General features: G+C 35.4%; 1 protein-coding gene across 1 annotated transcript in view; it reads right to left on the reverse strand.

The window, feature by feature from the left end:
* Window positions 1-762: 762 nt before the first annotated feature.
* The window catches only part of ATR (ATR checkpoint kinase), a 38,818-nt gene continuing 14,632 nt past the window's right edge, over window positions 763-24,948 (reverse strand). Inside the window, exons 20-47 of the mRNA XM_031505647.2 lie at window positions 24,647-24,740; window positions 23,830-23,955; window positions 22,207-22,413; window positions 21,887-22,000; window positions 20,849-20,964; window positions 19,850-19,970; window positions 18,851-18,988; window positions 17,480-17,687; window positions 16,796-16,974; window positions 15,780-15,944; window positions 15,324-15,415; window positions 14,669-14,760; window positions 14,111-14,288; window positions 12,769-12,945; window positions 12,220-12,379; window positions 11,520-11,699; window positions 10,048-10,190; window positions 9,506-9,603; window positions 8,199-8,431; window positions 7,392-7,526; window positions 6,614-6,814; window positions 6,159-6,302; window positions 5,290-5,440; window positions 4,451-4,607; window positions 4,170-4,323; window positions 3,081-3,232; window positions 2,741-2,846; window positions 763-1,433 (exon numbers count right to left, since the gene is read on the reverse strand). Of these exons, the coding sequence (XP_031361507.2) occupies window positions 1,260-1,433; window positions 2,741-2,846; window positions 3,081-3,232; window positions 4,170-4,323; window positions 4,451-4,607; window positions 5,290-5,440; window positions 6,159-6,302; window positions 6,614-6,814; window positions 7,392-7,526; window positions 8,199-8,431; window positions 9,506-9,603; window positions 10,048-10,190; window positions 11,520-11,699; window positions 12,220-12,379; window positions 12,769-12,945; window positions 14,111-14,288; window positions 14,669-14,760; window positions 15,324-15,415; window positions 15,780-15,944; window positions 16,796-16,974; window positions 17,480-17,687; window positions 18,851-18,988; window positions 19,850-19,970; window positions 20,849-20,964; window positions 21,887-22,000; window positions 22,207-22,413; window positions 23,830-23,955; window positions 24,647-24,740 (4,195 nt within the window). The 3' untranslated portion in view covers window positions 763-1,259. The remainder of the gene's footprint in view (window positions 1,434-2,740; window positions 2,847-3,080; window positions 3,233-4,169; window positions 4,324-4,450; window positions 4,608-5,289; window positions 5,441-6,158; window positions 6,303-6,613; window positions 6,815-7,391; window positions 7,527-8,198; window positions 8,432-9,505; window positions 9,604-10,047; window positions 10,191-11,519; window positions 11,700-12,219; window positions 12,380-12,768; window positions 12,946-14,110; window positions 14,289-14,668; window positions 14,761-15,323; window positions 15,416-15,779; window positions 15,945-16,795; window positions 16,975-17,479; window positions 17,688-18,850; window positions 18,989-19,849; window positions 19,971-20,848; window positions 20,965-21,886; window positions 22,001-22,206; window positions 22,414-23,829; window positions 23,956-24,646; window positions 24,741-24,948) is intronic.

Here is a 24,948-nt window from a genome sequence, read left to right on the forward strand (position 1 = left end):
CGCTCAAACACAACACCGGAAACACAGTATGTTCCAAATATTTTACTAGGAAAACTCGGCACGTTTATGGGACAGTGACAACACTTCTAGATTGCGCACTTGATCGACGGAGAAACAAACGCCCTAGAAGCAGTTGCAGACCCATTATTTTACTTTCCCAAACCTCTGGATTTCAGCCGAACAGAGCAAACATTTGAGTGTCACACGGGTGTGAACCTGTAATCGAAATCTAACAGCGCTGCTTGTCTCTCAGAATAGCAGAAACAAAACCACAAAAATTCTAATAATAGCCTACTGTAGGTTAAAAAGGTGTAATTTTTCCCTATCTCCCCCCCCACCCCTCATTTCCCTACATTTTGGATGCCTAGAAAGCAAGCATTACTGTAAATTAACATTTGCCTTTCAACCATATTTTAGTCTACTCTTCTCTGTGCAAAAACACCTTTTCTGAAATGGAGTCTGAAAAATACTCCCTAGAGCCGTGTTTTTTCCAGGGCGGAAGAGGGGATGCACAAAGCTCTCGGGAGCCTACGCGGATGGTACATTCACAGCCACAACCACCTGCCCACTGCCCTGGCCTTACAGCCACACTGCCAGCGTCCTGCAGCTCCCTTTGTCCCATGTCCTTCGGGAGGTTTTTTTAGAGCACTGCACTGAAGGGCTAAGGAAATAGGTTCAGAATATGGAACCACTTTACCAGTTTACTCACGCTAAGATTTAAAATCCCAAAAGCTTTCCTAGAAATAGCCACACAACAGGAAAGAAAGTTGAAGAAAAGTTTACTGCTGGAAAGAAATACTAATAATTTTTAGAAAGTCCTTCTGCATATGAATACAGAAATTGAAATAACCACTTTACATCCTATCAGTATTAAACTTCATTGTTTTATTTTCTAATCTAAGCCAAATGAGAAACATGTACAAAAATATACAGTACTTTATAGAGTGCATCTGTCAACATCATGAAAATCTTTCATTTAGTCAGAGACTTGCAGAGCCTTGCATAGTCTAAATTTTAAGCAGTTCTTACGTACTGACTTTTATGTACAAAAGGTGAGTCCTAACACCTTACACATCTGCATTCATATCATTCTTGCAAGGGCACTGTACATTTTACACAGATATTGGAAGACCATAAACCTTTTCTTCTGCTTGCAGCCAAAAATCAACAGAAGTAACCACGTACCACTCACTGATTCCCTCTCAACAATATTACAGCTACAGTACTTGTGGATGCTATTATTCCAAAGGGAACAAATATCACATATATGGAGCCCAGCCCATATACATCTGGCAGAGCAGGTTGTCATCACTTGCTTCTTGAATGAGGTAATGAACATGCCCTTCAATAGATAAAGGTAATCCTTTGATTCTGTTTCTAGTCTTAATGACACCTTGCAGCCGTTGTTCTATATCAAGGACATGAGTTTTGGCCTGCAAAGAAGAAAAAAATTGGTACTATTCATGAACTTCCACTTCTCAAAATAAAACCAGTATTCCTTAGGATGTGTTTGAAATCATATTATAATTTAACACAAAATCCAGATGCCTATACCAGCTACATTGAAAACAAAGGCTACTCACTTATAAGAACAATTCTCTAGCATGGATATATTATTGGCCAAGCTATAACTTTTGCCTTACATTTTTACAGTTAAAAGTTACCAAAGGAGACTGAAAGAGCTATATAAATATATCTGAGAATTGTTAGAAAGCTTATTGCATACAATTAATTTCAAATAAATGCAGCATTTTCCTAGCCTTGTTCCTGGACTTCTGGATAAAATTTAAGTCTGGAAAATTTAGATCAAAATTTGAGCATCTCAAAATGAGCTGTTCCAAGGCCCACTGGAGTTGCTAGTTCATACCAATTACATTCACACATTTTCTTTTAAATCTCAAGCACATCGTTGGCACTTCTCCAGAAAAAGCAGTTAACATATACAATTATGTGGGCGGTCTTGTAAAAGAAAATTTTTGTAAAAGAATGTAGACATAGCTGGTTAGAAACTGTTTGAAGACCAAGAGATTTTCTGTGCTGAAATAGAACAGGTAAATTCTTTGTTGTCATACAGTTTCAGTGATGTAGTTTTTCCTTATCTTAACTGTGTTTGTTAGTGCTCCCTAAGTATTGTCTGCTATTACACATTTATTTTCATTAAACTGTCCTTAAAAAAAACCCCCAAAAATAGAAAGGAACAAATCAGAAATTTTGCATAGAGGGAAGATATTAAAAATTAAGCTATACTTTGGGTGAATAATACAGTCTTCAGCAGCAGCTAATAAAGAAACAGTATGAAATCTTAATTTTAATCACATCATTCTCTATATGTACCAGGGCATATATTTATTCAATAATAAACATCCATTCAGGAAAAGCATGAATATACACATGGAAAGGACTCCAGAAGTTACCATCACTGTAAATCTGGAGGACTCTGCAAGTGAGGGGTAACAAGATGCATCACTTCTGCTGATATTTTCCTTGATTTAGTAACACCAACAAGAGAATGACAGGCTTTTTTGTTTGGTTCTTTAACAGATAAATTACATTTTTTATCAGTTAAAAAAAATCTCGTCATGGATAAAAATTATGAACAGAAAGATAACAAAGAACAAACAGAGAAATTTTTAAATGGAAGAAAAAAAAAAATGAAGTTTTCATTAGGAAGTATGTAATTCGTAACAATAATGGACATTCCACATTTGAATACCTTAGGCTGTGTTTGTTTTAAACTCACCTTTTCATTGACAACTTCTCCAGTTTCATTCACCTGGGCTTTTGTATTCCCTTTAACAGGTTTACTCCATTCCACAAGAGGATCATGGAGAAAAGTCTTTAAGACACTAAATAAATAAAAAATTTAGAAAAGGATATGATACATAAATACATTTAATTTTCAAAACATAAACACTGTCAGGAGCCTGTAGCTAGTGCTGAATATTTATATAGCTTTATATTTAGCTCTATGTCATGGTGAGAGTGAGCTGCAGGATAGGCATATGCTCCAGCAGTTTCTGTTTCACACGTTTAGACTACAGACAGCTTTGGGGAGTTTGTAGCAGAAGTAGTTGCCGTACCTCATCAGAGGCTCCCTCTGATCACGCATCAGCCTCAGGGTGACTTCACAGGCTCTTCGGAAGAGCCCTTCTGTTCCCATGGGACCCATCCCATTAACCATGTTGTGAGTGAGGCGGAAAGGAACAATTTCCGGAACTTCAAAAGTTTCTCCCTTTACATTGAGAAAAAGAAAAGGGATGCCCTAAGTGTTTTAAGCATTATTTGCATTGGTTTTAAGTTTTTTCCTCCCTCTTTGTCAGTGGCGGTTTCCTAGCTGGCAAGATATGTTTGCTCAGCTCACAGTCTTACTCAGATAAGGGGAAATTACACAGAGTAAAAGATAACATTGTCCAAATAACCTCTTTCCCCCTTTTTTAACACACTAACGCAGGGAATAAAATTTTGTTCTTAAATACATATTTATGCTCTGTAGTCTCATTGCAAAAATGCTAACTTTTCTTTTATAATCTGCAAGTTTGCTTAAAAACATTTTTTTAAATTGTTATATAGGACAATTTAGACTTACTAAAAAGAAACCAGAAGAAATAACCTAACAATATTTCTACCTCACTTATCAGAACTAAAAAGGCCACATGTCCCACACCAAAAACATCTTTCAACTGGAACACCAAAACTCTAAATCCCAATCTGGCCACAATTTCTGCTGTTTATTTTACAGAAACGTTGGAATTTTTGTGAATTTGTGTGAGAGAGAACAAGAAATTCTCCACAGCAGCAGAATTCTGAATGTAGCAATTAGTTTTGTTTGGAGGGTGATAGTGGAGAGAGGAGAGTCACAAAATAGAAACAATCTAAAATTTGGGCTGTTTCGGTATATCGACATCAGGTCATCTGATACTGGCTAAATCAAAAAGTGATTTTAATTGAACGCAGCACAGAGTCAATCACATCCCCTTTATGTATCCCAGGCTTTTTTGGGATATAAATACAAGACAAAGTGAGACAAAGCACACAATAGATATATTAAAGTAAAATGGAAATAAGTAATGGAAAAGAAATTTATAACTTACATGCATATAAGACAGGAGAAATTTATAACTTATATGCATATGATATACAGAGCACATTCAGCAAGTGGCATTTCTCACCTTATTGAACAGGCAGTTGAAATCCACATGCACACACTCCCCAGTGAAAGAGTCAAACAAGATGTTCTCCCCGTGGCGGTCTCCCAGCCCCAGGATGTAGCCCACCATGGACATGACGGCAACGGAGCGGCAGTAGGCTGACCTGCTGTTGTACCTGTGGAGATAGAGCAGGCAGAGCTGAGGCTCTGCTTGCCTCACCTGTCCTCGTCCTGTGCTCTCATTAATTCTTAGGGAATACACAAAGTAGATGCTCTTGAGCTGACCCAACCCCAGTCACTCACCATGAAGTAGGGTCAGGAAATGTTCTAAGAAACCATTCATGAAAGAGAGGAGGGTGACGAGGTAGAAGGACCTCTTTGAACATTTTCAGCTTTTCAGGCAAAGGTGCTGACTTTGGAAGCATGTGCTGCCGCAGTTCTTTCCCAGTCATGTAGATACCTGCAACAGACTTCCTCAGTTAGGCAGAAGAAATCACCAAATACAAAGCCTTATATGTACTATTTAAATATGGTAATTTAAAGAAAATAAGTTTCTCTGTAAAGTTGAAATAAATGATCAAATGAAAAATAATCTATAAACCATGTTAGTTGTGGGGTACAGGAAAGTTTTCCCCCGAACTTTTACTGCACTGATCAGAAAGCTGCTTTTTAACAAGAAATTCAAAAGAAATCAGATCTTTTCTCTGGAAAGCTGCTGTATTCCTAACCTTGACTCAATTGTATATTATCTTAATTATCTCACATAAATGTAACAGAAATGAAAAGTAAAAAAATCAAATGTAAAGAAAAAGTTCACAGTATTTTTTATTATTCAGTGCTGCACCTATATCCCCATGCTGCTGAAACAATTTATGTCACTATATGTAGGAAAGTATTAAGATGCCTGTGATACCAGCTCTTGTAAGGAACTTGTTCATTGCAACTACCAACTCTCTTCCATTTAAGAACAAAAGTCTACCACACATATGAATAATAATACATTGCTGACAGATAAAAATACATGTGACTACATCGTCCTAGAATTTAGCCTGACTCTTGCCATTTGTTTCATTTACTTAATAAGATACAAGCTCTTCAAAAATATCTAAAAACCTTTACTATATTCTAACATATTTCTTTACCTTTCTCCTTATAAAGTTTTATCAGGATATTTCTTAGACCAGCAGTGTTATTCACCCACTCAATTATGCCACATTCATCATTTAATGGAATCACTGCGTAGGTGCGGATATGGAGCTCTCGCCTACGGGACTCTGCATCTTTTCTTAAGCACTATTCACAAAAGGAAAATGAGATTAACACAGAACACAGATAGGATCAAAATGGATCTATAGCATTTACATTCTATCTATAACTACCTTCTAATCACACAATCTAGAATTTACAAATCTAAGCTTCACAGTCTTGCAGGAGGTCAAATGAAAGCAAAATGTGCATCTGTTCTCCAAAGTAAATTTAAAATTTAAAAGAAGAGGATTTTGCAATAAAATAATCAAATTGTATAACTTGTACATGGCTTAAATCCCTTAAAAGCAATATTTGAAATAAATACTTTAGTGTTTCAGAGATGGCGTCATTTGCTTTAACCTCACAGAAAACATGGTACCTTATCCTTAAACACACTGCTGAAAAGCAAAATAGAACAAAAATAAGAGGTATGGCAATATTTCAGTATCAAAAAATTAATGTACCTATGTTTTAAAAAATATATTAGAAATTACTAAATATGAAGCATGACAGCAGAAAGTCTGCAGATATTTATTTATTGTAAATAACCTGCCCGGTCTATTTTTGCTGGAATAAGGAATTGTTTTGGCAGAATATTGTAATTTGTTATTGTTTTCACAAGCCTGTAAGAAGTCATACATTATCAATTGCTATTGTTTTCTTCCTAAAGCTAAATTGGCTTTTTTTGCTAGATAGCTCAGTGTTCTGTCCTGGTCAATAAGTATAATGCACCTAATGCACCTGATTGTCTCATTCATCAAACCTTATTAATAAGGGAATTGAATTCCATGAGCCGGCAGTCTTTTCTCAGATCATCTTTTGGCTTGCACATCATAATGTAAGATTTCCCATCTGAACCTTTCAAGGTGATCTTTTTTGGCTTTTGAAGTGAAGCAAGAATTTCCACCTAAGGAAAAATGAACTTTACTAACATCTGTATCAGATTATCCAAAATAAAGTGTAATTTTAATAAACCACTGCAACCAACTATGTTAGCACTTCCACAGTGCTGCAGCCTGTTAACCTCAGACCAGAACTTTATCTGAGTGCCAAAGGGCCACACCTGCCTCAGGCTGCTGTGACAGAATCCACTCAGTTGCCACAGAAGTAATTATGGAATTTCCTACTTACTCCTCCCATTTCTAGAGAACAGAGATGTATTTGCAGCTATATTTGTTTAACATGGAGTGAAAAAGCAGGTGACAACTAGAGCCTTACCACATCATCAAAGCCTGCAATGTAGGCCCAGCAGCCAGGAAAAGGGTCATGGTTAGCATGGGTACCAGGAATTGAAGGAAGAGTTGGTATCATTACAGATTGTAAGGGAATGAGAATTTCACTGAATGTGGGCTCTTCTACTAATCTTTTCAGTGTTTTGAAATGAATATTCATGCTTAATGTTGAGTTGTTTCCATCAACCTTGAAAAAGAAGGATGACCAAAGTCAGAAATAACCTTTAAAGTTAACATTAACTAATAAACAGACTAGAATAATAAATGCTGATTGTAATAAGAAGAACAGCAAGCTACATTTCAAATTAAATAATCAAGAATAAAATATATCTGGCTGATGTGACAGACTTATTTTTCACTTTGAATATAAATACAGAATAATGAAAGATTTCATTTAGTTCTACTTTTATTATCACGTTGATTTGTTCATAAAAGCCCAATCACCCTATTTTTACAGTAAAACTGTGAAAATTAATGGGCATGAATGATATGTGAAAGTACAAAATAATGTAAAGTCCATGCACTGTTAAACAAGCCATTATGTACTGAAAGTTTTTAAAGTTTGCTCAATTTAAGTTTCTGCTAAACTGCAGTAACATTATAAATATATAATAATTAGTATTAATATATAATTATTCATATAATAAATTATTAACAATATAAGTAATATTATGAATTGACTAATGAAAGCAGTCAGAAGCAGCTTTGTATGAGATTCTTGAATAATCCTACAACATGCACTCGTTTGTTTATTTTCTAAGTACCGGTTTGTTGCAGAGTTCCAACAGCTTGTCTGTAAGGCGTGTGGCATCTCCAATAAATTTTGCTAAAGTTTCCTTCATGTGAATAGCTCTGTTTAGAATTTCCTTACATCTATTGACTCGCATAGGGTAAGAGGACTGAAAAAAAAGGAAAGTTAAAATTTATTAAACAAAGAGTTGAAGAATCCTCCCCAGTAAGTAATAGTCTTATTGCTTATCATATTTAATATCTGGAGAAGGATGTACTTTAATTGAAAAGCTGAAGTGGTACTGTTGGTGGGTGTGTGGGGGTTACTTCTGAAACCATTATTGGGAGTCCCACAATATAAAGGCCAATATTCAAGAATATGTCAGTGTATCCTGAATGTTATTTCACCAGCCTCATGCAGCACACTTCTCAGTCTGCTTTGGAATGTCCTTACTGCTAAGTAATTACTTGTACATCTACCTACTAAGTTGATTCTTTGTTTATAGGACATAGGACTGAAAGTACTATAACACAATTAGTAAATGCAACAAAATCTGTTGCCCATAACTACACAATTCATCAGCTATTTGTTACTCAAATTTCCTTTCCTAATACACCATGCAAGTTTGGATGCATATTAGCATTCTGATTTGGAACATTTAAACTGTAGTATCGGAATTAAATCTGCAATAAAATAATTGGCAGTGATGGCATTGATACCTGCTTCTGCAACACTGTATCACAACAAATGAGACTCTCAAATCCTTCTTATCAGCTTAAAGTAAAATGGGTTATATTTACATTTCTGAGAAAAACAAGTGTAGCTATACATATCAAGGTACCTTGGACACCGCAGTCATCATCCACATTGCTTGCTGTGGATAGGCTAAAAACACCTTAGCAACAATCACCATCAGAACTGCAAAGACTTCATCATGAGAATGGCAGATTCGAGAGATGAGCTGAGAAAAGGCTGTCAGGAACTGGTAAGGTGCCAGGTGATTTGTGTGCTCTGTAATCACCTTGTTTATTTTAGCCAGGTCATTTTTCATTTGAACACGTTCTGAACGACCTGCTGAAAAATGAAAAGACCATATTCCTGGTTCTCCTCACTGGAAATTGAAAGTAATTTAAATCAAGGCTTTAGAATAATATTTTGTTGGCAATTTCATAAGCCAAAAAAAAATTGCAGGCAACAAAAAGCTCCAACTGTAAAGTTCTTTTTAACATAGCATACAGTGACTGAATGCATATGCCATTTAACTAAGCAGAATACCATGCAATTAAATGTCTTTAAAATGACTTCTTTAAAATGATATGGTAGGGATAGAATAGACTAAACACTCCATGTATTTTCCTGATAAAAGGATTCTGATGTTCTTTAATGGAGAGAAAATGAAGAAAGTCTTTCCATGGGATGAAATTGGCACATCTGCTCCTATCTTCCTATCTCCACCCCTGTCCCTGAGCTTGAGTTTCACATCAGCACCTCAGAGTACAGGATCTGATGGGCCTGCAGCCAAACAGTTGAGCTAAGTGTGCAGAATGAGGACAAGATCAAGGAGCACAACTGTCTGCTTCACGCCAGACCTGCAAGCAATGTTTGCAATTTTTATTTGTACCAAAATCTCCCACCAAAGTACATCTGTGGTGTTAGTTTCTCATGCCTTCACGCTGCTGCCTACAAGATTTCCCCCCCCCCTACAGTTCAATAAAACGAGGTGGAACATTTCAGTAAAATTCCTTAAAAGACTGAAACCAAAACAAACTGAAAAAAAGCCCTAAGGCCTAACACTTTACTGTAGCAAGTGCATACAAAACAATTACTTACTCATCACTCATGAGGCACCTTAAAAGTGGTGACAAGGGGCATGCAAGGATTTTCCCTGTATCTAATGCCTTCAGTTACCCAAGGACCAATGCTGTCTCACTACATACTTGAAAAAATTCTGGAAGATTTAATTTAAATAATTAATACTCTCCTGCATATTAACATCCTGTATTTTACAAGAATAATAGTACTTTCTTGTTTCCATATAACCTCAGGCAATAAAGCTAAATGAAAAACTGTATGTATATTTCACCGTTCTTTCAATCATCTATTCAAAAGAATGACATGGAAACTGTGTACTGGGAAAAAATGTTCTACCTTTATCACATTCATATGCTTTTGCTCCAAAGTCCAGCCATAAAGACAGCATTCTTGGCATTGACTGATAAATGAATTGGTTTCCATACTGGAGAGACCTGTGATTAAATGTTTAAATCGAAGAGTGATATATATTAGAAGTAATAAAAATTTTACATTCTCATTCGTTTAATGTTCCATTCTAACTTTAGAAATGGAATATTTCTATACTAAATACTTTCTATACTAAAATACTTCTAACTTTATGTCAGCATTTTAATGCATCTGCAACAACCAAAAAATAATTAAGAGTTTGTTTTTATTAGTCAAAACCACAGATTAAATAATTAACTGTCTGACAAAAGACACAATTGGTTAGTCAGAAGTAAAATTAATTATGTATGAAAACAAAAAGGAAGCATGTAACATTTTGTTTTACAACAGTGCATAAAAATTGGAGTCAGTCTGAATTGGTGAAAGACAATATATTCCTACAGAAATGGGTTTTTTTCTCAGTATAATTGCCATCCTTTTACAAAAAGTAAGCAAAGTTCTCCTCTAACCTCCCAAAGTGATGAACTATGTATCTAATCAGATCTCCTTGTTTTTCCATCTTGTTGTCAGTTACCATCGGCATTAATTTATCATAGTATTTTGCAAGATAAAAATGTCCATCTTCCCATTCTGGTAAGAAAACTGTAACATCCTGCAACATAAAAATGAGGTAATTACTTCTGAGAAGATGCTAACTTAAAAATAAAATTAAAAAAAAATCTCAAGAAACAATCTCATGTTATGTTGTGCAGAGTACATGCAAAAAAATTATTAATTGTTAACCCTGTAACTCCAAAAAATTCTAATTTTGCCTCAAGATAATTGCTTCTACAAACCAGAAGTCTGTTTTTAAAATGCCTTTTGCTTTTGGAGAGACACAATTCAAGACAGAATGATAAGGGATTCCTGAACTAGGAAAGATCATACTTTAATTAAAATCAGGTTCCTGATCCTAATAACTCAGTACTGAGTTTCTTAGAGTTTTTTTGTAAAGTGAAACAGCATGATGTTAACAGCTGGACTTGGGGCATCTTTCTGACCTTAATGAATCTATGATTCTATATATTTCACATTTCTGTTTTCCTTCTAAATCAGGATTTTTAAAATAAAAAAAAAAAATCGTGTGACATGTATTAGAAAAGAAATAATTGGTGAGAGGCACATCTCTTATCTAATAACACTGGCTTATTTCCTGTGCCAATACTTAACAGAGAGTACTGAGTGTCAGTGTTCTTATGGAATCCACTGAAATGTCATTTGTTTACATTATTTTAACCTTCATTAGATTTGATACATTTACATTTTTACATTTTACAGAAGTATGTTATTTAGTAAGACAGAAGTAACTATTAACAGTATCAAATTCCAAAACTTGGACAGGAGACATGCTGCTTTTAAGGAAGCATAAACATCTGCATCTCCTACTGTTTTAGAAGGCAATATTAATCAATGCCAAAAAAGTATTTCACAGGCATCACAAGATGAAGCATGCAGTACAGTATTGTTCAAGAAGATCATACCAGTTTGTCCCTTTTCCTAGTTCTTCATAGACTGGAAGCACATTTAAATCACAGTTATAAGTCACTACCAGAGAGAAATAAAACTGAAGAGTAGTGCAATGCATTGCATCACCAGGTCAACTGTGTGTATTTGGAGTAGTCCACATTTTAGTAAGGAATTCTAATCTGTGCAAGCATGAGAATAAAGTCATACATCTGTAATTTGTTTATTTAAAATGAATTAATGAACTGCTATGAACTGTAGTCTCCCCTATACTGATGTGTTACATTAAACCTAGTTAAGACAGGTATATCTTCACAAGAACTGCCCTCCTCCTACAATGGATGCACTGTTTAATCCCATTTATGTTATACTTGGTTGACACCACCAGGAGCAGAACAATAAGCAGAACAATAGCTTACTTAAGGAATACATTATTATTCAGAGCTCCTGCCTTGTTAAGAGTAGTATTCCAGATTACCTTATACTTTTTCATGACTGCATTGCTTTCAAAGTTAGCAGTTTCTTCCATAAATCTTCCCACTAGCAGCATTGCCCGACCATGGATGAGCTGATTTTTGCTATTGCAGGGTGCTTTATTTTCAGGGAAGCATAATTCAACCCCCTTTTGGAGAACAATTAGTGCTTCATGAACTTCACCCTAAGGGAAAGACAGAAAACATTTTCTATACTTTTAATAAGAGAGATACAAAACTTCCCGCTTAGAGTTGTTATTAAGGAAAGCTATGTCCCCAGATGTGTTCTAGGCCATTCTGGCTGTGGTAACTGAATATTACTAACTTCAAATGCTTCTTGTATTCCTTGTTATCTCAGCATTGCTGTGCCTTTAGGTGTACCACAGTAATTTCTCTCATGTTTGCTGCCTACTGCTATTAGTTGAAAGGAAAAAAATTAAGAAGACGTCTACTATAAAGATAATATAAATTTGCCTGGGCTGCATTGACAGAGACAGGTAATCCACCAGTTTTATACAAAGGTGCTAAGAAGATGAGATACATAACAGGGCTGACCAGCACCTGGAGGATCAGCTGCAATGTATCAACTGTCCAAGCTGACATATCTTGTTTTATATATGCTGTGTGCCATTTTTATCTTGAAGAAAATTTAAAATATTATTTTCTTGCATGTAGGAATTTAAATTCCATTTTTGTTGTTCTTACCTTGGACCAGAGCCACTTTGCTCTTTCTACATAAAGTTCTGAGAGTGTTGACTCCCCAGCATTCAGCAGAGCATTATAGGCAGTCTGGTGATGCCCAGCTTTCCTTGCAACTCTAGCACTCTGGAGCCAGCACTGTCCAACAAGCTCGCTGTAATCCTGGCTACAGGGATATTTTCACAGAAAATTAAACATTTCTATTTTGAATGCTACTTTAAAATCTGAAGTAAAAATCACAATGTGTTGAAACACAAGTTGAATTTCTCAAGAAGTTATATACTAAACATCAATAATTTAAAACTATTTTAATACATTTGTTTCACTTTTTTTTTTCCATTTAGGACTAGAAATAAATACACTTTGTCCCCGTTTCTTGCTTCTCTTTCCTTTAGACACTGCCTCTCCTTCTTATTTTGAAAAGACATAATATTGGGGGACTACTTTTGTCTAGAACAAATTCCCAGAGTTTTATCTTCTCTCTACTAACATATATATGAAACCCCAGAGTATAACTGAGAATACAACACAGACAAGAAACAGTAATGTCCTCACCTTTTACTGAGACTAAGCAAAGCCCTTCTCAGTGCTAAAATGGGTTCTTTTGCTCTGTAAGAGTTTTGGGTCATTTCAATACGAGCACACCAGTTGAGGGAATCTCTACTGTGGTCACCATCTGGTTGCTGAAACATTGGCCCAATACTGTGTTCCAACTCACACAGCATATGCAACCTGTGTTAGCAAAATAGAGGCAGAAAATTGGTGAGAATTTATTACTGTTTGACATACATACAAATTTTACAAAGTTTTTGCTTTTTTTTTTCTAAAATTTGGCCCTGTAAATAATGTCACCCAGCAGGATTTATTCTAAAAAGCAAAAATGCAACAAAACCAAGCACACAAAATCCAGGATTTACAAAATTATTCATTTTTTTATCAATATTTCTTTGCCAAGCTGCTGAAGAAAGAGACAGTGTAGATCACTCAGAGAGGAAGTCAACCTTTAGAAAGAGTATTTCTATCCATTATTTTCAGCAATAATTATTCAGAAAGTCTTACATTTTCAACAAATCCCATTTTAGAAGCAATATACTTTTACTTAAAAAGTGAAGTTATTCCATTTATTTTAAAATACCATTACTGTTCATATCTGTCACTGTAAAGATGGAAAGCTGAGTGGCTGTAAATGCCCCAGTTCTCACTGGCAGAGAGAAGTGGGTACAAATGTAGTGGGTACATCTGACAGAGAAAAAGTGATCCTTGAAAGGCTTCCAAGTAGCCTGGATCAGTGGCTAGAGGAAACTACTTTGAAACACTTCTTTCTCAATACCCAAACTTCATTTCCCAAACAACAATGCAGAAACTAAAACAAGCACTTCAACTGACTTCAGCCAATATCTTGCCATAAGGATGCATTTACAGTGCAGAGGAAGGATTAAGTCTATTCAAAAAGGCTACTTTTTAGTCTACTGCAGCCAAATCAAAAGTTTATTAATAAAGAAAAGGGATGGGGTTTAATTCTTACTACTCTTTCTTGATTAAAAAGGGAGTGCTTTTCAGCCTCCTCCTCCATATAGGTCAAAAGCAATGCTCTCAAGTTAACGGCTTTACTGGCCTATTTGTACTACTTCAAGCATGGAATTAAATTGCTGGTTTTTATTACCTGATGTTTACATTTGCTTGCTAGCTGCTTTGGAAAGACCATACCACATAGTTTTATTGTGAATTTTTTCCATGGAGGATAAATATAAATTCCTAATTAATCAAAGGTTTTCCCTTTAATATAAAAAAAGGTGTCAAAAAATGTACCATTTACTGTAGAAATGCGAAATTCTTGCTGCTGCATACTTGATACATGATTTCTGATTTTAAAAATAGTGCCATGAAAATGAGAAACCTGATAATGTGTTCATATCCTCGCTGATAAGATCCTCTTTCAAAGCTTGCTGCTGAAAGGGGCACAATCTGTTCTGCTCGAACAACCTTGAGTGTCTCATAAAAAGCTGCTTCATTTTTCTTCTTGGCTGATAATAATAAATGTCCCAGTCTGACACTCCAAGTAGTGGACTTCACATCTTTTGGGAGAAAAAGAAGACTTCTTCTTTAAGCAGCTTAACCTGAATGTGCTAATTTGTCTTAACATACTACTGGAAAAATAACTTTTTCTCAGAACTAAGTAACTGCATGTTATCAACACTGTATAATTCAACTCCACAATCCACCCAGCCAAACAGACTCAAAAGATACACACACTCGAAACTTCTGCTCAAAGACTATACAGGTTACAATCAAATTCAGTTACAAAATCCAGAACACACTCAGAACCAACCTTCCTACCAGTGAAATCTAAATCAAATGACAATAGCTACCCCTTGATTCAAGATGATTAAACTAAAGCATATAATTGTTCAGAAATGCAATGAAGTATTAATACTTTTATGTAATGATAACGTACCTGAAGCCAAATAATTTTCCAGTAAATCCCACTGTGATAATTTCCAGGCTGCTTCCACTCTGTAAGTGTTCAACTCAGAAATCCATTCAGACCTATTAAAAGAAAACAAAAGCAATACAATTTTGTGCTGTCTCCTCTCAGTATGTTAATCCTACATTACATTAGCAAGTGTTCTTTACATAAAACTTACTTGAAAAGAGGCAAGATAAGCTTGCTTCTAAAGAATGTCAGTAAAACCAAAGGACATGCATTGATAACAAGTAAGATCTGTACAACATGATCCCACAACTGCAACCTCCAAATAGTGTATTTAACTTCTGTGGTACACATCAAAAACTACCAGCTTTTAATCCATCTACCTATTTGGCTAAAGAATACCAATGGAATCAATGACATGGGAAACAATGCAAAAATCCTATCTAAGAAATTAAAGCACATACCAGCACTGCTCACAGTGCTGACAAGAACTATGAAAATTTCTGGACTTCCTGAATTAAATAATTTATAGATAAAGCACTCAAAGTTTTCTACCTAATTTAATTATGTTTAATAAGCCTCAGATGTTTGATAATGAGCAGAAATGGCTACTGAGGCAGAGATTTATACCAGAGCTTCATATTATTCAAATGAACTGCGTATTAGATGCTTATAGTACCTGTTTGCAAGCGCTCCATTGACCTGAGTTATTACAGCAGATAACTGACCGAGGCCTAACATGGACTTCACTGCACCATGATAGTGAATGATCTAGAAAGAGGAAAAGAAACCAGAACAACAAATGAAAACCCCACATATACATTAATGAAACTCATGGCAAATCTGAAGGAAGAAATATGCTCATTTGGGTGTGTTTTAGAATACAAAAAAAGCATAACTAATTGCACCATAAGATAAATGAACATTCAAAAACTCCAGTAAAATATTTGTTTCAGTTCATAAGCTACTTCCAACAGCAATAATTATTTAGCAACTGGCACAATAAACACTTAGATTCCTATTTTACTTAAATATTCTGAAGACCTTTTTTAGCCTTACTCATCTGTGAGCCAATAAGATTAAAAATAATAATTATATGTATTAAAAAAGAAAAAAACCCAAGTTTTTTATTTACCTGATCAGGCTCCAGTTGGATAGCCCTATCATAGCAGGCTGTTGCATCTCTTAACAAGCCAATACTTTCATGCTCAAGGATCTGTTCCTTGAGAGATGGCTCTGCTTTCCGAATGGCGCTCACCCCAGCCACTCCATCTGGCTCGTGCATAGCAGCATACAATTTCTGTATTCAAACAGAATTGGATGTGGCCATTAAAAACAAGATGTTATTTTAAAGATATCCTGCAGAATTGCAGAACTTCTTGAACACGGAGCACACACTACTCTGTAGGATTAATTGGCAATAAATTTTCATTGAAGATGTCAGTTTTGCCAGGCTCCTGACAAAGTTGAGCTCTACTTCTCCTTAGCAGACAGTAATATTTATGATCTCATATTATTACACATTAAGTTATCTTAAACCATCTGTATGAAGAGCAAAATAAATACCCTATTATTACATGATAGCATAAAGATGATTCTTTTGGTGAAAAAGCAACATACTAAGTTTCTTTCAAATTTGAAGTGCCACTGAGGAATACAAACCATAGGGAATCACAAACAGGATCATCCACAAGTTAAAATACTTCTTGAAAAGAATTTCTATAATTTGCAACACCTATAGCATTGGCTCTTTTTCTACTTTAGAATAAGCCACTTAGAATTTTTTCAAATCTACTTGGCTTTTTTGGTTTTGTTATTATAGTTGACTATATTTTCTGGCAAAAGGCACAGAGCCAACTTCAAAGCAATAAATGTTATCTTATCAACAAACACACATTTAATTTTTTTCAGGAATTTACTGTATTTTATCATACAATAGAAATCTACTCATTCCTTTTCATATAAGAAGCATGCCAAGCAAGAGAAACTACTAAATATTGCTGAAACACAGATGACTAAACACTTGTATTTAACAAGTGCCCAAATAAATCTTTTCTTCTTCCCATCACAAAGAAGAATTTAACCAACTTTATTTATCATACACATTTTCATTTTGAAATAAAAAACAGAAACCAAAAAGAACTTCAGAACCTGAAGAAATCCAAGATGCTCCTGAATATTTTGTTTCTTCTCTGTTATAAATGATTCAAAGTGCATCACAGCCCTGGTGTAAGCCTTGGAACGAAAGGAGGCTACAGCCAGTGTATCCTGGGGAATGAGGTCTAGAAAACGTGTCACATTTTGATATTCTCCATAGTCCTCACTTGATGCTGTTGAAAAAAGGACAAAATAAAAAGTTTGTCAATTGAGGTTTATAAGAATTACCTTATGCATAAAAATCCAATTAATTAATTTAACAATATCATGAGATAACTGTACTAATTACAGAACGTGGTTTCCTCTTCTGTCAACAATAATTCATTTAAAACAATTCTGGTGAACTTTCTACATCTTGCAAGACAGCACAGAATATTATATATTATATATGTAATATAATATTATATTCAGTTAAATGGAATGTTTATAAAACTACCAAGAAATTAACACTACATTCTTCAAATTTTAAATGTGTATTTCTTGCAACAGGCATTCAGAACAAGTCACCTGGGGTAGAAGGGGTGGAAATTACATAATGACATTAAGAAATCATAAAAGGGATTACATATTATACTAATACTGCATTTGTAAATGGTCACAATGTGAAGCTGCAAACATAAATAAAATTCTTTTTTGAATAATGTTAATGCCATTTAAAATAAAATAAGCATCCCTCACTTTTTAGATCACTTCTGTCTTTGCTAGATTTGCCAGCATTTTTCTCAGCAATGAGTGTTTGAAACTTGTGTCTTGCCCACTGAGTGAGATGATCCAGCATGGAGAACACTGTCTGTGTGCTCAGCTGGCTCAGATCAGATGCACTGTCCTCAAGTCTCCTGCTGGACTGGTCATCGTGTTTCAGAACTGCCATAATCTCCATGTAAACCTACACAAAGGCAAAAGATAAAGTGTCATACCTGCAGCAAAATAGCAAGAAACAGCAATTAACACCAAAATCAATCTAAAATACTAGATATTTTAAGTGTCTGTTTTAATAATTTGGAGATTATTTTAATTATCTTGTCTCACAATCTCAAAAGGAAGAAATGGCAAACCAAGCAGCAGCTGTTGTCAAGGGATTTCATACAGGGAGAAAGTCTTGAGGTTTCAAGACACAAAAATGCTACTGCATCTCTTCTACAAATACAATACTTCAAGATTTGGTAAGAATAAAGTTATCTACTGGATACAAGATTGCAGATCTACTTTTTTGCTTCTATTTAAATAAATGTGATGACAAAATATCTGCTTCTGTTTGTTTTAGTTTATAAAATACGAGTTAACATAAATAACAGATGCTTATTGTGGATTACTTGCCCACAGAGGAAGAATCATCACACGCCTCTGTACACCCACAATATTTAAACACAAATATTTTAGCTGTGAGATTTCAAATTAATGGAACATAAGTTATACTTTTCAGTATCTTCTAATTCCTTGGTTTCGCCCAGGACATGATTACAAAGAGTCCTTGCAAACTTGCATCTCTCTGTACATTTATATGCTGCTCCCAGTAAAAATGGCAGCACTTGGACAAATGCACTGACAGCTCAAGAAAACTGAAGGAAAGCAGGATGATTTCTCCCCCTGCCCTGCTTTGTTACAACACATCTACAAATCCTGCTCCCCATGAATCTGGCAGCTGAATAGTTTATCCACTGAAACTATAATTGCATGCAAAAGAGAGGAAAAAATTATGAGTCTGAATTCTTGGAATTATACAAGTTCAATTTACTGTCTGTTTTTGTTGCACACTTCCTCTTTGTACCATTCCAGCTGTTGATGTTACTGCAGTCATAATTAACTACATAATACCTCATCCTAGGCCCAGCTGATGGAAATCCGCAGAAAATAGTTCCAACGCAAACTTTTATGAGTATATTCAAAACCCTGTCAGAAAATTTATATTATTACTTCTATTATTAATACACAAAAAGGAGTTTAACACCTGAACAATTTATTCATGTAGGCCTACAGAGCTGAGCAGCTCTTATGAAGAACAGCTCCTGACCATTTCTGTGAAAAATACTACCATCTTACACATCTCACCTCTTGCTGATCCTCCTGACTGCATCCCAACAAAACATAGACAAGGATGTGTGGAAGCAGATAAATTGTCACTTTATAGTCATTTTTCATCATAATACTGCAGCAATCAAAAACTTTCCTGGCAAGATCATGTCGCACCTACAGAAAAATATTATTTCCAGGAAGAGCATCATTACAAAAGTGCAAATATATGAACAATCAATAGATTTCCTTTTGTTGATGAACACAAATTCTAGTCCATCAAATAACTTTAAGATATCTGTCTCCTACAGAAGGTTCACCAGACTTAAATCTGCAACAGGGATACCAGATGGCAGCTGCTATTACATGTAGCAAGTGCTGACAGCAAAAAGACAGGTAAGCACTGCTTACATTGCCACTTCTCCATGTGATTTACACCATTGTGAGCTTGCACTGGCCATAGAAAAGAATTTAAGGCTGAGAGAGTCTGCCACTAAACTTAGCCTCTCTTCTGCCCTTAAAAGCCTGCAGAAAGTAGGATATTATGAAGACATTCAATTCTACTGTCTGAAAGAGGACAGTGTCATTACTAAGCTTTTGTAATTCAATTCAATTCTTACAGTGGCTGATTTGGAAGTGACATTTTCAGTGGGTCACTTAGATATTGGAAAGAGAAAAGAAAAAGAAGATAGAAATATTTTTTATGTACTGGGACTATGAACCTGCAGGGAAATCTTTCCAAAACTGAGAAGGTAAATCCAGAAGCATTTCAGACACTTTTCACAGGCATTTGTCCTTGCACCCAGTTTCACAAGAGTAAAAAGACAAGTTTCCTTGATTTTTAGCTTTGACACTGCCTGTGAAGCCCCGCCAGGAAGCAGTGCTGGGGAAGGGGGAGTGCAGCACCCTGCTGAAGAAGCAGGAAAGTCCTGTAAGAGGCCTGTAGCCAACAGACATATTCTTTGCATCCATCCCTGACCTGCAGAAATGGAAATGAGGCTCTTGCAAAGAGCCTTAAAGAAAGATTTATTTTCTTACCTTTGTTATAAGATAACCTGCCCAAGTTGCTGACCATTCTGCAAAATTATCACCTAATTTGCTTAAGTAAATTGGCTTCTTCACCTTACACCAGTTTACAGCCTTCTGATAACTCTTGTACCTGTAATTTTGAAATATCCATTTAATTAAACTATCTTTTCATTTAATATAGTAAAAAATAGCACACTGTTAGTTATGAAATTTTCTCACTGGAGCAATATTAAGTTCTGTCTTCTGAAACTTTAAAAGTAGAATAAAAACCCCCACTTTCAGTAGTTAACATCTTTTATTCTAGAGCTTCTTAAAATTAAATATGAAATAAAAATTCTTATAACTTGTTAGGTTGTTTGTAAGTATATCTTAAAGTGTTATTTGTAATCAGTTTTAAGAAATTAAGTTTGATAAATATTTGAGTACTATGCTCTTGACAGGAAAAACTCAAGAGTACACATGAAAGCCGAGAAAGGCCAAAATGTATGTTTTCTAAAAAGGTAAATCTTATCACAGGTGAGCATGACTGCCTTCATGAGGAAATAGAAGGGAAACATTGATTATTTCAAGTTAAGACACCAACATAATTTGAAGTTTCGTTTTATTGAAGTAATGAAAAAAATAATGTGAAGAAAAAGTCAAATGAAAACTCGGTGAACTCCTTCTACTTCTATAGAAGGTAGGAATAATAGGATGCTAGTAGATTTGAGTAGAGGGGAAAGAAAAACAAAAGTTTCAAAACATCATATAAGTCAATGCTCTAAGGACAAACAGGCAGACCTGGGCAAAGTATGAGCTCTGAGTTTTCCTTGTTTGATTTAGAGAGAATTACATTCAAGTAAGTAATAATTCAGCTTGTAGTAGAAAGACCTTATTTCAACTTTGTATATATACATATCACTCTTCCCAGAAGAGCGAGAGTCACAAAACCATATATGGTTAATACTAGCCTGGAGAGAAAACCAAACAGATGTGTTATGAAAAGCCATTCCTTAAACTGTCATATACCGTGTGTTTAAGTGGGGTTCCAAGATCTCCTGCACATGCTCAGGAAACCTCCTCCAAAGCCTGGAGCCAGGGCAGTCAGTGCTTGTCTCTCTACAGTCATAGATGGACAGTAATTCCTGAAAAGGCATGGTTGCATCAACAAGTTAGCCCTGAGAATTTTTATGACCACAGTACAAAACCTTGTGCATATGACCAAAACCCAGTGTGTATGGTATGATCTTTCCAATCTGAATGATTCTATGATAAGTAATGGGATAGAAGTTATGGAATGCTTAATTCAGAAATCATAACTAAAAAACTGTTATCCAGCACTGTTAATCCCATGTTACCAGGCAAATTTTGATTTCAACTACTGATTCCCCAGATTCTCCAGCTGGTGTTTGGACCACATTATCTTGCATTCTTCACATCTGCCAATAAACCAGGACCAGAATTTAGTCTGATTCCTCCTTGTGCAGGGAGTGCACAATCTTGTGCAGATGCTAATAAAATTTTTATCCTGCTGACTACATAGGGCCATCTATTTTCTCCTGGACTAAAGAACTATCCTGAAGTTTTCACAAAGATATTAAACAGCAAAAACAGCAAGAAGAAAGAAACTAAAAACCCCCATCCACTAAATAAAACCAGCACAAAAGACTAGAGCCTGAAAATAAGCGTAGGCTCCCTTTCACTTACTTCTTAAAAGTGTAAGCAGAAACCATCATAGGAATACTGCTTTTCATTTCTGCCTGTGCAACCTGAACTAATTCTAAGTCACTCTCAGGATTACTCCTTAATCCCTGTGTATGGGCTGCTAGTTACCTCTAAAACATCAGATGTTTCCTAAAATATTGTGACACAAAAGCAAACAGATCGATCTTGTTTAAGAACTACCCAGAATACTAAGTGTACTTTCCAACTGAAACGTGTTACAGAATGAAGTTTCAAACACTTAAACATATGCTTCAAAATGAAAATTTGTATTGCATAGCTCTAAATTCAATGTTACAGAAAATAATCTGTGAAATAAAAGTAGGATCTAACCACATATGTTACCTGAATTGCATACGCTGCAGAATCCTGAGCACGAACATTGTCAGCATAAGCAAGGAAAGCTCTGGTCAATTCCATTAACAATCCATAGGCAAAATTTGGATCTTCCACTCCAGCCTTAATCACAAACAGAATGTCAGTTTTACTAAAACAGAGTAATAGCTATATTTTTAAATAATCACTTGGAAGTGTAACTCTAAATTGTTTTAGGGGAGACAGCAAGTCCAGATTTTCAAAGGGTCTAGAGAGAAGAGGTTCCCTCCTCCCAAGGACTTTTAGAAGACCCCTAATGCTAAACAAAATACTACTGCAATGCTTCTTACCACAAATGTAAAGTGTTTTCCTTGAGTTTCACTTGTTGAAAAATCGAGCCTGCCAGGATCTATGGCTCCCAGTTCACCTAAACATTCTCCACAGAGCAGTCGTGCCTGGGAATTTGCATCCTGGCAGCCGATGAGAAGCACTGTTACCAGCTGGGAGATGACTGGCTCCACAGTTTCACTGTCTGTGACATACTTGATCAACTTCTCCTAGGAAGATGAATAATCAAGATGAGTTATTCTACAACAATACTTGTAAATTATCTTTGAAATCTTCAGCCAGTAAGTCACTTCTGATTCCATTTAGCCATGAGTTCAGGTTGTAACCACAGTCCAATTGCACTAATCTGCTTCTCACCCTAGGAAGGACTAAACAAATGTGTGAGGGATTTGGGCCTCAGTTAATGCTGTCAAGGCGAATATTGTATTTCATTGTCATGCACCTCTCTACTAACTTCGTTCTCCTTCTCTATCTTACTTCTTTTCTGTGTTATCTTTTTGACTTACTTATCTCTCTTCTTATGTGTTCCAATACTTCCTCCCCATTTCTCTCATGCAACTGCAGTCATACCTTCTAGGTTTGCTGCCACTGCTATTCTTATTATTTGCCATTTCTTGGACATTTCATCACTCTCAAGTCCTACAAAGCCTAGGTTTCAAGTCCTTTGATCAATGCCCATCATTTTAATTGGGCGTTCTTTCTTTTTTTGCTTTGGCCCAGCTTTTATTCCTCAGTTTCACATTTAGTCCAAATACAGAAAAAAATCAAGATGTTTGTCATTGTTATGCTTAATGAAAACTGAAACCACAGCCAACATAACAGAGCAAATATTTCCACAAGCTGTGGAACTAATTAAGTTTCATTTGCCTCAATTATTTTGCTAGACCTCTAACTCAGCAAGACATGGCAGAATTTTGCTGACCTGAGCTGCAAGAATTACTGGTTGCCCAGGAGCACACAAAATTATTGTTTGTTCTTTTAGCGGGATGCTTTTTTTTTTAAATTTTCGGCTAAAGAGCATCTCACAATCTTATAATTACTAAGGGTAAAGATTTATTACTTTTTTTAATGGGTCACATACACACTTTGGGCTACTAACCACACAGAATTGTAAAGCAGTGTCTTCAGCTTGTACATGGCTATAATTTTTTTTTTAATATGATAAATGAGTTCCATTTTTTGAGGGTAGAAGACAGAGAAAGAAGAGGAAAAAAAAGGTCTAAGGTGGTCCAAGGACATCTTAATTCTTTCATATATTACACACACATGCTTGCTTTTATGTATGAAGCTCCTGATGCAAAAGCCATACATGCCCTAAACAGACAGTAAGCCCACATAATAAATTGCTGAAATGGACTTCTTAGATACATCTTGCCTCAGAGTTGAAAATAAAACGTACACTAGCCTTGCTAAATCAGCATCACAAAGTTTTTAAGGATTTGAAAGTGTACCTACACAGAGGTGTCATGAAAAAGAATCTATTTCCCCCATTATATAAAGAAGCGGCTTAACGACCTGAAGAGAATAACTCAGTTCAAGTGAACACCCTGTAACAACAAGGATAGACTTTTGGTCCAGATGCTAATTTGGTTTATTTTTAGTTCTACTGAAGGAGGTTTTCATACCTGGTTTCTATACAATGTTTCTTTCAGGCTGGTAAGTGCATGAATCCGAACATCCACATTCTCATGCTGAATAGCTTTCATAGACAGCTGCAGAGCTGTCTGCAAGTCTGTGCTTTTGGAGGATTCCTGAGCATGACATAAGACAAGTTAAGTATAACAGGAATATGACTGAACAGCATCTCAAAGAACACAAGCAAGAATACATGGAAACAACTGCCTTTTTGCTTACATTTTTGCCTATATCTATATACCATTGTCTTCTTGCCTATTTTAAAAAAAGTTTTACTCAAAAATGTGCTCTATTTTACTTTTGGGTAAATATAATGATGGTGTAAATAAAAATTATAAAATCAGAAGAAAACGCTTTGCTTAAAGTCTGTTTAAAATCAAATTAATTCCTACTTTTGTTGTATCACTCCCACAAAATAATTGCTACTTCCCATCTATTACCTAATCACAAGGAAATGAAATGGACCATAGAGTACTCCTAATAAGAGACAAACTTTGCCCCATGTAAAGACAATATGGCCATAGCTAAAATTGTCCACTTCTCATTCTAAAATCTGTCACAAAAGAGAAGAAAAGTCAGGGTTCAGGAAGATGCTACAGAAACAAGAATGTTGAACATGAGTATATTTCATTCCTAAACAAGAATCAGAACATGCTTCAAACTATGCCTGTGATACACAAAGCCTACTTTGTGTACCAAGGCAGATGAATATATTTCTACTTAACAATACACTTTACATGCTTTCCTCAGTTGTCATGAATTCATTTTATGCAATAAAGCCATGCAAATAAATAAAAGAATCTCTACCTTTCTGTATTCCTGTAGGACAACCTGAACTTCTTTTAGTTCAGGAAGGTCAGGTAGAAAGTATATTTCATGTAGAAAGTCTCGTACTGCATCCCTGATAGTTATCAAAAAATATTGCAAAGAATATGGCAAACATTAGTTGAATAAAAAAAAACCAAAAAACCCTAAAACCCCATCAAAATAAAGCAATTAAGAAATCTCTTTCAATATTGCTACTATGGCCTTCTACAAGAGCCCTATTATTCCTATTAATACCTTTTATTGTGAAAGCTGTTGGTATGATACAATGCAAGAAAAATGAA

Source organism: Lonchura striata, chromosome 10 (assembly GCF_046129695.1).
Source record: "Lonchura striata isolate bLonStr1 chromosome 10, bLonStr1.mat, whole genome shotgun sequence".
Classification (NCBI taxonomy): Eukaryota; Metazoa; Chordata; class Aves; order Passeriformes; family Estrildidae; genus Lonchura; species Lonchura striata.